The following is a 12,354-nucleotide window of genomic DNA, read 5'->3' as shown; positions in this document are numbered from 1 at the left end:
TAGTGAAGGTTGTTCTCTAATGACAAGGACAGCTCTGAAAACTTACCAGAAAAAGCAGGAAGCAAAATGGAAAAATAACTGATTTTCAGGATCTTTTATTCATATATACAAAAGCCACCCACACGCTGATAACAAAGACAGGATCTGTCAAGTGCGCTAACACACAGGCACAATGCTGTCACCCTTTGGCTCTCACACTGCTCTCACTGTGGTCATCTATAGAAGCCAGAAATATCCAGGAGCAACATCTGTATATGTGTGTAAATGCAGGTGCAGCTGAATGAATCCGCAGTTGACCCTGTGGTGGTCTCAGGTTTCAGTGCAGGAACGGCCAGTTTGTTGGGAAAGACTTATTAAATGTTAACTTAAGAATTTGTTGACATTTTAATGGAAAGTGGACAATGGCCGTACAGATCAGAAACTGTCCTCATCCACTTTTACTAATCCAAGAACACTTTCACACCTCATTCAATTAAAGAGAGCATTTCTACCAAACGGCTTTAAAGCACAAGACTCTGACAGAATTTTTAGAACAGAGGTTAAATTAACCAGGCGGATTGCCCAAAACTCTAGTTTCTCAAATGACAGCTTGAGACTAACTGCTACACACTTACATGTTAAGATGCCAACCTTTTACTGAAACACTCTTTGGCTGCTACTCTTGATCTTTGTTACAACTGAACAGGGGGTGATTTGTTTATAACACACCTATTTAAGTTTCAAGTTTGGCTTACAGTTAACATTAGTGAGGTGTTGTTACTTTAAGTAGTGAAAACCAAAACGGGTAGTTATAGTTGTTAGCTGTTTGCTAAGCTTCACCTCATTTAAGTCACACAGACCTAGAGATGGTTTGGTGACCCCAGGCAACAACTGGAGGTTGGTGATTGCCAGAGATACACTAACCGGTCTCTATCCCTGTGTGACTGAAGCCTTACAGAGCTGGATAGACTGTACTCATGTTTATTGTGACAGAGGAGGATATTTTAGATAATGTGAGGTGGAGGCAGATGATCTGCTGTGGTGACCCCTAAAGAGAGAAGGCAAAAGAAGAAAACAAACGTATAGCTTCTGTGACTGATTTCATCTGGATTCAGCCAGCAACCTACAGCAACCGCTTGCCAACCACTCAGGAAATACACATTTTTCCCAATTTTTCTCTGTGGAAGGCATTTGAAACATTTGTTAATGTAGTTATGTGATAAATAATATATCTTGTTCTATCATTAATTCTACTAACTGCAGAGCTGATTCTAACCTGTCCTCCAACCCACGGGTCAAAGTGTTCCTGGGTTATCAATATCTGTGATAATTATCTGGGCACAGAATGCCAGAGCTTCTTCAAACATAACTTATTCCTTTCCTATCAATTGTTTAATTTCTATTAATTACCTTGGTCATATCACACTGTGTTGGTTTTTTGAATTATTGTTGCTTAACAATGATGCACATAGATAAATAGTCACTTGTAGCACATAAACTATTGGTTTTAAAGGAACCATCAACCAATCCCACAGCGTTATCGCCACAGGCTAAAGATGGGAAAGTCATCAGCATCACTAACGGAGCAATTTTGCTGACTGACTGGCAAGGTTACATCCACAGATGACTGGTGTACTGGACAACAATTTGAGGCTAAATTATGCTCTGTTTATTTGCTGTTTATGCATCAAAATAACTATTTACTACATTTTTATACTTTTGAGAGCTATTCCCAGATCACAAAGGTAAGATAACAGAGGCTGGAAGTATTGGAAAGTCTGAGCGCTCTTAATTGTGTCATAGCTTGGCTGTTTTTGTGCACAGCTGGGATTCTAGGTCTGTGTCTTTGGCCGGCCGTATCTGTGGTTCGTCATATATAAGAGAAGCCAGTGTGTCACTGCTTCCCCAGTTAGTCAACAAAATCATCATCAGAAAGCTGAGATGCTGGGGTAAAGTGAAGATTACTAGGGCTTTAATCACTAAGAGCACCGTAAGCACAGGCCAGCAGGGCAGTGAGGAGGGGACACATCAGGCTCGAGACCAGAATAAAGCAACTGAGCCTACCGCGAGTACACCCTAAAACTGGATTTTTTTTTTTAAACAGCACAAGATCTAGCAGCAAATTCTCTACAAAAAATACATAATGCAAATATGATTTACAGAGAAGAGTCAAAGTTAACAAAGTTTACCCAAGCAAATGGAAAATGCTCATTTTAAATGATGTTGTCATTCATTGAGGGAAAAGGTTATCCAAAGCTACCTGGCTCTTTGTGAAAAAGTGTTCGCCTAGAGGGAAATAGGAAAGACCCAGCAAGAACTGCAGTCAAGCAGGGATAACTGGAAATGCATCTTTTCACATCGCCGTTTTGGCCCACTCTTTTATGCAGAATTGTTTTAATGAGTCCAGCGTTATTGGAAGGTTTTCAAGGATGAACGGCCTGTTTAAGGTTACACCAAAAAGCATCTCAACCTGGACTTTGACTAAGCCACTCCAGAACTGTCATTTTGTTTTTTAGAGCCATTTGTTTTATTATTGTTGAATCATGAACCTTAACTGAGGCAAGTGAGGCCTGCGATTCTTTAGATGTCATTCTGCTTTTTTTGGGACCTCCTAGATGGGTTGTCAATGTGTTCTTGGGGTAATTTTTGCAGGCCCGTCACTCCTTGGAAGATTTGACACTGTTAGACGTTTTCTCCCTGCGTATAATGGCTCTCACCAATGTTTCACTGAAGTCCCAAAGCCTTAGAAATGGCCTTGCAATCATTTCCAGACTGATAAATGTCAGCGACTTTGTTTCTCAGCTGCTTCTTTAAATGTTTCTTTAGATGATGTGATGTTTTTTGAGGTCTTTTAGCCTGCCTCATTTCATCAGACAGGATCTATTTCACTGATGTTTTGATTCAACAGCTCTGCCAGTAATCAGGCCTGGGTGCAGCCAGTGAAATTGAGCTCAGCTTTCCAAAATTGTGGTTAATCGTTTAGTTCATGATTTAACAATGAGGGCAAACCCTTTTTCACAGCACTGTAGCTGCATTTTCTTTTCAACATTTGCTCACAATCTATAACAGGGCTCGCAAAATCGCTAGCCCGACGTCCCGGGGCTAGCGATTTTTCCAGTCGGGCTACCAGAATCTATCCCTGCCCTGCCCGTAGGGCTATCATAGGAAGGAAAAATATATGTCAATGCTTTTGCATTCTTTCGGAAATGTAGCTGGGTAAATATGTCATTGGCATCGGTGAACCACTGTCAATATGTGACTAGGGCTGCTCAATTAATCGAATTTTAATCTAAATTACGATCTGGGCTTTCAACGATCATTAAAAAATGACTGAGCCGATTATTAGCACCTCCCTCGTGCTTTACTCTCGCGCTGCTCCGTGTGGCAAATCGAGCGCACCTCTTTGCGTTTCGAACACGCGGCACAACAATTAAGAGGAGCTTACAGAGGGAAGCTCGGAAAGCTAAGCAGAAGTTATTTGGAGAGGAGAGTGACTGCCGTTGGTTGAAAAGAGAGGTAAAAAAAACCCTTCAGTGGTGTGGAAACATTATGGGTTCGCGGAGTCAGACGTGGATCAAGTAGACATAGTGTGGAAACTTTGGTGTCGTAGCTGCACCACAGAGCGACATGGCAAAGTTCACTAAACATAGATGTTTACATTTTATTTTTTATATTGCAAACATTTGCACTGTTATCAGTATTTGCACACTATTTTATACTATTTTTGACAATCTTTAAATCCATTATTCAATACATTGTTATTGTTAAATAAATATCATCAAATAATCGAGATCTCAATTTCAGTGAAAATAATCGTGATTATCATTTTTGCCATAATCGAGCAGCCCTATATGTGACATATTGAAATCGCATTTGAATTTGCGCTTGTTTTTTGCTTTCACTTTGCAATCGCGCGAACTGTGTATAGAGAGCGACAGTACTGATTGGTGAGTGACGATAATTTGCGCACCAATTCCTCTGACATCGTCTTATCAATCGTTAGTTTACTATGCAAACATGACAAGTGAAATCTCCCGCCGGAAGCTTAAACATGTGAGAGGTTGATCGCGCAGAGAATCGCTGAGCGTTATGTGAGTGCGTGTGTAAAGGCAGCAGGATATATATTTTAGTTCTGCTGAGCCAAATAAGACCGGTCAGGGTGAAGAAGTGACAGCCAAAGAAAAGCTTACCACAAAACGGAAAAGTTATGACAAATCAGACTATAAGGCAAAAAGAAAGTGCAGCTTTATGGTTTCATGGACAAAAGAATTTCTGTGGCTGGAATATGACAAGCTAAATAACCAGGGGTGCACATAAGAGGTGCGCATTCGCTGTCAAAATAAAATACGCGCACAAGATAAGAAGTTGCAACGCGCGTTTGCGTCCATAAGATTTTCTGGAGGAGGACAGACATTTGTTTAGAACTCTTAAAGATGTCGAAGAAGCTCCTTTAAGCAATTACTTTGGTGTTCCTCCACCTCCAAAGAAATGTCAGATGGAGTCCGAACCACAAAAGAAGCGCGTATTCTCGGAAAAGTGGTTGCAGGAGGTGAGCTGGCTTTAAACAAATGATGAATGCACAGAGATTTGGTGCAGAATGTGCCATGAAAATCCCACTCTAGCAGACAAAAACAGTGCCTTTTATATGGACGCAAACGCATTGCAACTTCTTACCTGGTGCGCGTCTTTTATTTTGACAGCGAATGCGCACATGCGGACCACTTATGTGCACCCGTGTAAATAACATAATGTTCTGCCGGGTGTGTTGTTGGTTTCCCTCGATTTCTGAGTCGACAAGTGCCTTTGTTACTGGGACCAGTAATTTTAAGAAAGGCCCCCATTAGAACCCATGAGAAATGCAAGAAATGGATTATTGCTCAGTCTGCAAATAACATACTAAAAATCAACCTGAAAAATCTGTTTAGAACAGCCTACTATGTTGCAAAGAGTGCACTACCACTGGCAAAATTTAGCAGTCTTTGCAAACTTCAAAAAGGAAATGGCCTAGATCTTGGTTCCACTTGCCTCTTACCTGTGATTTCAGTGGAAATTTCAAATTCAGGATCTGACACAGACTGATTCCTGTTGTACAGTTCTTACAAGTTCATAGAAATTTCTGTTCAATTACAACCAAGTATTTGAGTTGATGATTGTAATTTTTATACAATATTGTAATTTGTGTTTCACCAATTTTTTGATTAATGTTTTGTTTCCGTTACAATATTATACATTAAAGTATAATATTGTAACGGAAACAAAACAGGAAACAAAACATAAAAAAAATTGCTCCCTTTTTTTATTCGGGCTACTTAAATTTATTTTGGGCTACCAAAAACTGAAGAGTCCCTGCCCGAAGGGCTACCAGGGATTTTGAAATTTTGCGAGCCCTGTATAAGCACAACCTAATCTACTTTTATCCAGTCATAGAACAGTTATAACACCTCCACCAGATCGACTCAGGAGACATCATGTATTTGTGTTGGAGAGTCTCTTTTATTTTGGAAGAAAAGTCCTTGCTTGGTGGTCTTATAATTTAAAGTGTCATTAAGTCTCTCTCTCTCTCTCTCTCTCTCTCTCCCCCCCCCCCCCCCCCCAGTCTCATGGATGATTAGGTATTATAATAGCACGCTATAATTAATTTGACGTTCACATGTTAATGGTTAAACGTGCATGCTTAGAATGGGGTCTTTAAAAAAAATCACCTGTCAATTACAGAGACCTGCAGAGTGCCAAATATGGAATCTGTTATACTTGCCAGACAGCATGTGTATTTGATCTGGAAAGTTACATTTAAAAGAACAGCAAAATTCAGCCATTTTACCCAAGCGCATGTACATACCCAGACTCACACTAACTCAGCTGGAAACAAACAGGTTCTGTAGATGTGTCAAAATCAGTAAGATTTTTTTGTTGCTTCTCCAAGTTTACTAATAAAGGGAAGCTCAAAGTTTGCTAATTCCAGTCTAATCTGTTTATTAAACAGTGCTGTATGCTAACAACATATCACCAAAGACACATGAATCAAAAACATAAAACAGGACAATAATATCATTTCCAAATGAGTCGAGTTACTTACTGACTGGCTTCCTTCGCTCTCAGATGTCAGTTGAAAAAGAAACACTCTTAGTTAAAGTCAACAACTCAGGCTTAGATAGTATTCCTTTTTTAGAAAACAGCCAGTGCAATGTTATCATGCTGAAGAAAATCATAAATGTAGGAGTTTTTGAAAGACAGTGTGGTAAATAAGCTTAGCTGTCTTTTTTTGGTCTCCACCACCTGTGCTTACAGTAGCCTATAAAGCTTGTGAAAGGGGGCAACTAGTCTAGCTTAGTATAAAGACTGAGGGAAAAAAATCTGGCTGTCCAAAGTTTAATTATATGCCTCCTACTACCTCTAAACTGTTTATTTAAGTCATACAAGCCCAGTTAAAGGAGTTACAACTCATTTCTTGTGGGGAAAAACTGTCACATATTCAATTTCCAGTGTTTATGCTAAGTTAATCACCTCTCTCGCTCCATACTTGCATAATATACACACATACACACATGTATGCCATGGAAATGATTTTCTCATCTCGTATACATCCCAAACTGTTAAAGGTCCAGTAACGCGTGTCTCACAGTCACGCTGAAAAGAAAAAACCTTAGAATATAGAAAACTGGGCGATAATGTTTCCCTCGTGGTACATGTTGTTATGAAAATGTTTGCTGAGCTTAAAGAGTGTTACGTGTCATTGTTTTCAGTTTAGTATTCCAACATTCCTTAAAGAGGCAGACTGGCTTAGAGGACCATTTTGGTTTCTATACATTCCAACTATGTGACACGTACATACATCTAAGCCAGCTGTGTTTGTCTAATGCTGGAGGTGTGTGTGTTCTTCATCATAAAGCGTGTGTGTGTGTGTGTGTGTGTGTGTGTGTGTGTGTGTGTGTGTGAGATGGATTGTCACAGTCCAAATGAAACCCTGCTGCTGGGAGGCTGCAGAATCAGTGTTTTTATTTAAAAGTCAAATTCAAGCCAACATCATGACTGTTAACAGGAAGATGGACGCTCATTATAAACTCATGTGAGATTTTTATCACAGCGTTCATGTTTTCCCTCAGATACCTACGGCCTTTTTCCCAAGACATTTCGGATCATATGTAGTCTTAGATCCGTTTAAATTTGTTTTTAATGCAAGATAATGCACTTTTACAAAAATAAAGACTTAATTATTAAAAGCCTAAAAGATCCCCAGGGTAATATTTAACTAAGACACTTGGTTCCATGAAGCAAGATCGGTGGAAAGCATGCCTCAGTACCCTTTGGAGACTGACTGATCCATGTATTTGGTACAGTTATGTGGTCAAATGTATTTAGGTAATCGGATTCTGAGAAATCAAAGCAAATTAATCCAATTAAAGAGATCAAGATAATGTTAACATTTCACATTTTTCCATGTGGTTTATCTTAATAGGAATGTTTAATATTTAGCTGTAGTTTTCGGCTTTCCTCTTGATATGTAAAACAGCTTTCCACAAATAGCTTTTCCCTCTTGATAAGAGTTGGAAACTTAAGTGCATTTGTAAAACGAAAGATATGCTTTATTATACTAGGCTTAACTATTTTTTACTGTAAATGGAAATTGCTTATATTTTAAATAAGGCAATGTAAGCATTGTATTGTTTATTTGTCCATACTAGTTGTATTTTAGAACCTTTCTAATTTACCAAACAACTTTGTGTAATATTAAAATTAATTATTCAGACAGTGAACAGAAATTAAGAGTAGCTAGCTAGTTTAATTTAATCAGTTCAGTGCTGGCCCTCAGTGGCTTTAATTCTGAGTTCTTTATGAAATCAAGATCTTCTTTTCCAACAAAAAACAAAAACCTTACATTTCAAATCAGAAATCTTGCTTCTGTATTCTGTTCAGAAAGCTACTTACAATCATAGCCACTTCACTGGTTGCATCTTTCTAGTACTGGGTTGGACAATCTATTGCATAAATGCGTGCTAACATCACACAGTAGCTGCAGATTTGTCAGATGCACATCATGATATGAATCAGCTGCTCCAAAACCTCCCAAAGGTTCTCTAATAGACTGAGAATTGTTGACTGTGAAGGAGTGTGCATGATAGCCTCCTGGAAACTACTATTAGAAGTAGTGCTCATAAGCATTAGCAACAAAAAGTCACGTATGCCGTGACATTTAAACAATGCTAAATTGGTACTAAGGGACCCAAAGTGTGCCAAGACAATATCACCCAAATCACTAAATCACCATCAGCCTATAATGTCAGATGTTGCTATAAGGCAGGATGAGTCAGTGTGTTTACACTTTTCTGACCCCACTATCTGAATGTTGCAGCACAAATTAAGATACACAAACCAGGGAATGTTTTTTCCAATCTTCAGTTGTTCAACATTGGTGATTCTTTGCGAACTGTAGCCCCAGCTTCAAGTTAGTTAACAGGGGTCATTTTAACCCTGTGTACATGCGTAAATACAGTGAGTTACTGCCAAGCATTGGCTGAACAGATATTCACATTAACAAGCAGTTAAAATGGTGTACTTAATGAAGTGCCCAGTGAGTGTATATTCATATCAGCTGCGCTTCAAATCTCATAATTACGTCTTGTTGTTTCCTTGAGACAAAAATGACTTTATCTGTGTGTAACACAATAATTTTTGAATTATACGTTTAATGTCTGAAGAAAACACATAATTCTCTTTTCTACTCCAATATCTGATGAAGAATGTGACTCCTTAGAAAATCTCTTCCCATCCTCTCGACCTAAAAGGAATGTTCCCATCAGCAACATCAACTGTCTCATTGCTGCCTCCTGCCAAGCTGTCTGACACACACACACAGATGTAGAAGGAAAAAAAGTTCATTACTCATAAACAGTGCTGTGTCAGTTTTATTAAGACTAATTCTCAAACATCTGTTTGACCTTGAGAGCAGTGCTAAGTGCTGACATGCATTACAGCAAGAGCTCCTTAGTGAGACCATTTGTGCAGTTCATGCTGTGTAGCATAGTCCACTCAGATGAATTCCCTTATAGGAAACTTTGTGATGTATGTGTGTTATGATGTACTATAAGTTTAAATTTATTAACTGTTTCCTGTGTAATAACCCTAATGTTTCCAGATATGATACAAGGAATATACAAGTAATTTCCATCGGCGTAACTTTGTGCTTTACATTGGGGGGGGGCAAGATCTCTGTCTGAATAAATAATGAAATCTGGGTAAATTCCAAGATGATTAAACATGCAACTATTTTGCTGGTAATAACTGAAATGAGTAAAGAAAATCAACAGCCTATTTATGCAAGATAATTCATAATTTTATTGGGGGGGGGGGTATATTGGTTGGGTCTGATTATTGGGGGGGGGGCTAACCCCCCTGGAAATTACGCCCCTGGTAATTTCCAACCAAATTTAAACTTGTCATCATACAATTAAATGCTTTTGTAACCAACTTTTTTTAATTGTTACTTAATACTACCAAATATCACTATTTTCACAATTTTATCAGCAACTTTTTGCTTGGTTGAACCTTGAATGAAATAGAGAGCAGCTTTGTTTTTCTGTTTTTGCACAGGCAATATTATTATGGAATATTATGCAAACGTGATCAAATACCTCTTGGGTTCAAAATGAACTTTCAGTTAGCATGCTTGCTGAGTTTTGGGCATCATTCAGAAGTTCAAAGAGGGAAAATATGGATGTTGGGAATCTTGGATTTTCTTTTAAATTATCATTCAGCAATAAATCTGATTTCCATTATGTTCGCTGACTTTTACCTCTGTTCTTTCACAACGTAAGAGACATTTAGCCGAATTGTTGCTCTTACTAGGAACAACTTATGGTTAATGATTTTGTTCAGAATGCCATTTGCTGGTATTTATAGTAAATCCTTCTTTTCAGTTTCTACAAAGCGTCGCAGGAAGCAGGACCAGTGTTGCAGCCATCTGAACTCCCTCTCATCTATCAAGTACGCCATTGTTTTCCTCTACATCCTGGTTCTTCTCACCATATTTGGACTTTGCCTTGCAGGTAAGGTGTGTGTGTCAGTGGATGACTTTGACAACCATAAAATGTTTTTGATTTCCACTGGAGATTTAGGTGGTTTTGGAGGAATGAAGAGCTTAGTCATAAACTGTAATTTATGATGTTTAAGAAGCTCTTAGGAGCCTCAAAACAGACACTGAACAGTGATCTAAGAGAAATCTTTAAGTCAAAGGTTCAACTTTATCTCTTATGAAATCAGTTCAAAGCTATTAACTTCAGTTCAAGCCACTAACACTACATATTTTGTTAATCTCCTTATGTTTTTGATGAAAAACATAACAAAAAGAATGACCTAACGTGAGAAGAAGAGCATCATAAAAAGGAGCTATGTCCATATTTCACACATTCTTCTGCCTCCGTCTCACCCTACCCTTTATATCCTGTTCTTTCACAGCAATCCTCTGAATGTCCTCTTTAACAACATCCAAACATCTTCTCTGGTGTATGTAGTCTTCCTCTTCTCCTCAAGCCTGGCAACCCCACATTCATTATTCTCTGCCCAATTTATCAAATATCCCTCCTCTGCATATTGTGCCCTATTGTACAGATACTCAAGATATTGTGTTTATTTGGAAACTCTGTTCAATTGGAAAAACTGAGAGTTTTTCCTGTGGAAGTTGAGCAAATCTGCACTCCTATAACTCCTGCTGTGCTTTTGTTCTGATGTTTTGCTTGTGTGCATGCAACGAGGTGTTTATTTAAAGTGAAAACCGTTTAAATAACACACAGAAGGCAGTTTTGTTTGTTCAGCTCGCATGAATAAGGTTTGTGACTGACTGGATATCAAATGATCTTTCAGCTGTTCTGGATCAGTTTTTCCAAATGCTTTTGCCAGCTGAATCCAACTACACTTTTGCACCAACCATTATGTTTCAAATGCAATACATCCTCATAAATGGCAAAACAGTTTGTTTGTTTGATTGCCTTCACTCTGCTCTGTATAAAAACCTGCAAAAGTCAGTTTTGATAAGTTTTTACATGTAAAAAAGACTTGCTTTCTTTAGTCACCGAGTAATTTGTTAATTTGGGTAAAAATAGGCCATCTTATAACTTTGATGACTTAAGAAGACCAACCTTTACTATGTTTAGCTGTTCTTCTGTTTTCTTTGTTACGTGGAGTACACATCTGCTTCAGACCTTTCTGTAAAGTCAGATTTTCTTTGCATATTTTCATTATCATTATTATTGGCATCAAAGTCATAGTAATACTGGGCTTTTAATCATTTGTTGAACAGTTATTTTTCCAAGAGACATAGAATGACTGTACACCATACGTCTTTAAATATTTAAAAAAACACGGATTGGGTGCACAGGAATTTATTTTGGAAATCCGCAGAGGTTTAAAAGTAAACATACAGGGTCAAGCACATATTGCCTACTAACTTTTTGTTAAATTTGCCTTAGAAAACTGCTCGACCGGATGCTTTGCTAGTCATCAGTACACTTCTGGCATTATTTTTGGGGTATATTCTGACCACTCTTCTTGACAAAATTGTTAGTTAATTAAAATTAGTCTGTGTGCTAGCAGACCTGGCTTTTGCATAGTCTACAAAATCTTCAACAGCTGTGAGATCTAGGATTTGGGAAGCCCATTCCAGAAGCTTAATGGGCTATTTATTAAAAGAAAAAAAAAAGGAAATTCAAGGATCATCACCACTTTGCCAGGGTCATAAAAAGACCCAATCAGTTACACTCAGATCAAAGGAAATTTCTTAGGATGCTCAGAAACAATGCAAGAACCATCAAGGCTAAACCTGCCATGAACTGTAAACTGCTAGAACACCAAACTAACTAGAATGAGTCTTTTATCACCGTAGCCAACCACGAAAGAAGCCCCTGCCCTAAAATCAACATCTTAAAGCTTGACTGAAACACAATTGGCTGCTCCAACAGGACAATGAACTGACAGGATACCTATTAACAATGGTTTTGGAAAAAAATAGCTTGTAAAAGCTGGGTCCATGCCAACAAAGATCAAGTATTCAGTCAGAATTATGCCAGAAGCTTGGTGATAGCTAACAAAAGCATTTGGTCAAGTTGTAACTGGTTAAATCACATTTAAATAAATATGAATATAGAAGTTTTTGTATTTAAAATGTTAGTACCAATGGCAAGTTTGCATTGGTGTTTACTTGGTGTGGCAGAGGTGGACATTTCAACAGATATGCTGTTTGCATTTAATTTTTTGCTTATAGATAATCATTTATTCATTAAAATTGATTAGTTTTCAAACACACTAAATTGGTATTACATAGTGAGTCACTATTTCCATTGCTTTGTTTGCTTGTTTTGTTTTTTCATATTAGATGAGCCACTC

The 12,354-nt window shown here is 38.1% G+C and overlaps 1 protein-coding gene across 1 annotated transcript in view; it reads left to right on the top strand.

Annotated features, from left to right (window-relative positions):
* Nucleotides 1-12,354, top strand: part of scara5 (scavenger receptor class A, member 5 (putative)) — a 99,598-nt gene that overhangs the window by 5,763 nt on the left and 81,481 nt on the right. The window contains exon 3 of the mRNA XM_063495580.1: nt 9,894-10,022. Coding sequence (XP_063351650.1) covers nt 9,894-10,022 — 129 coding nt within the window. The remainder of the gene's footprint in view (nt 1-9,893; nt 10,023-12,354) is intronic.

The sequence above is a fragment of the Pelmatolapia mariae genome, linkage group LG15 (genome assembly GCF_036321145.2).
Source record: "Pelmatolapia mariae isolate MD_Pm_ZW linkage group LG15, Pm_UMD_F_2, whole genome shotgun sequence".
In the NCBI taxonomy this organism is placed as follows: domain Eukaryota; kingdom Metazoa; phylum Chordata; class Actinopteri; order Cichliformes; family Cichlidae; genus Pelmatolapia; species Pelmatolapia mariae.
The sequence above is the reverse complement of the archived record's forward strand: the minus strand, read 5'-3'. Positions and strand labels throughout refer to the sequence as shown.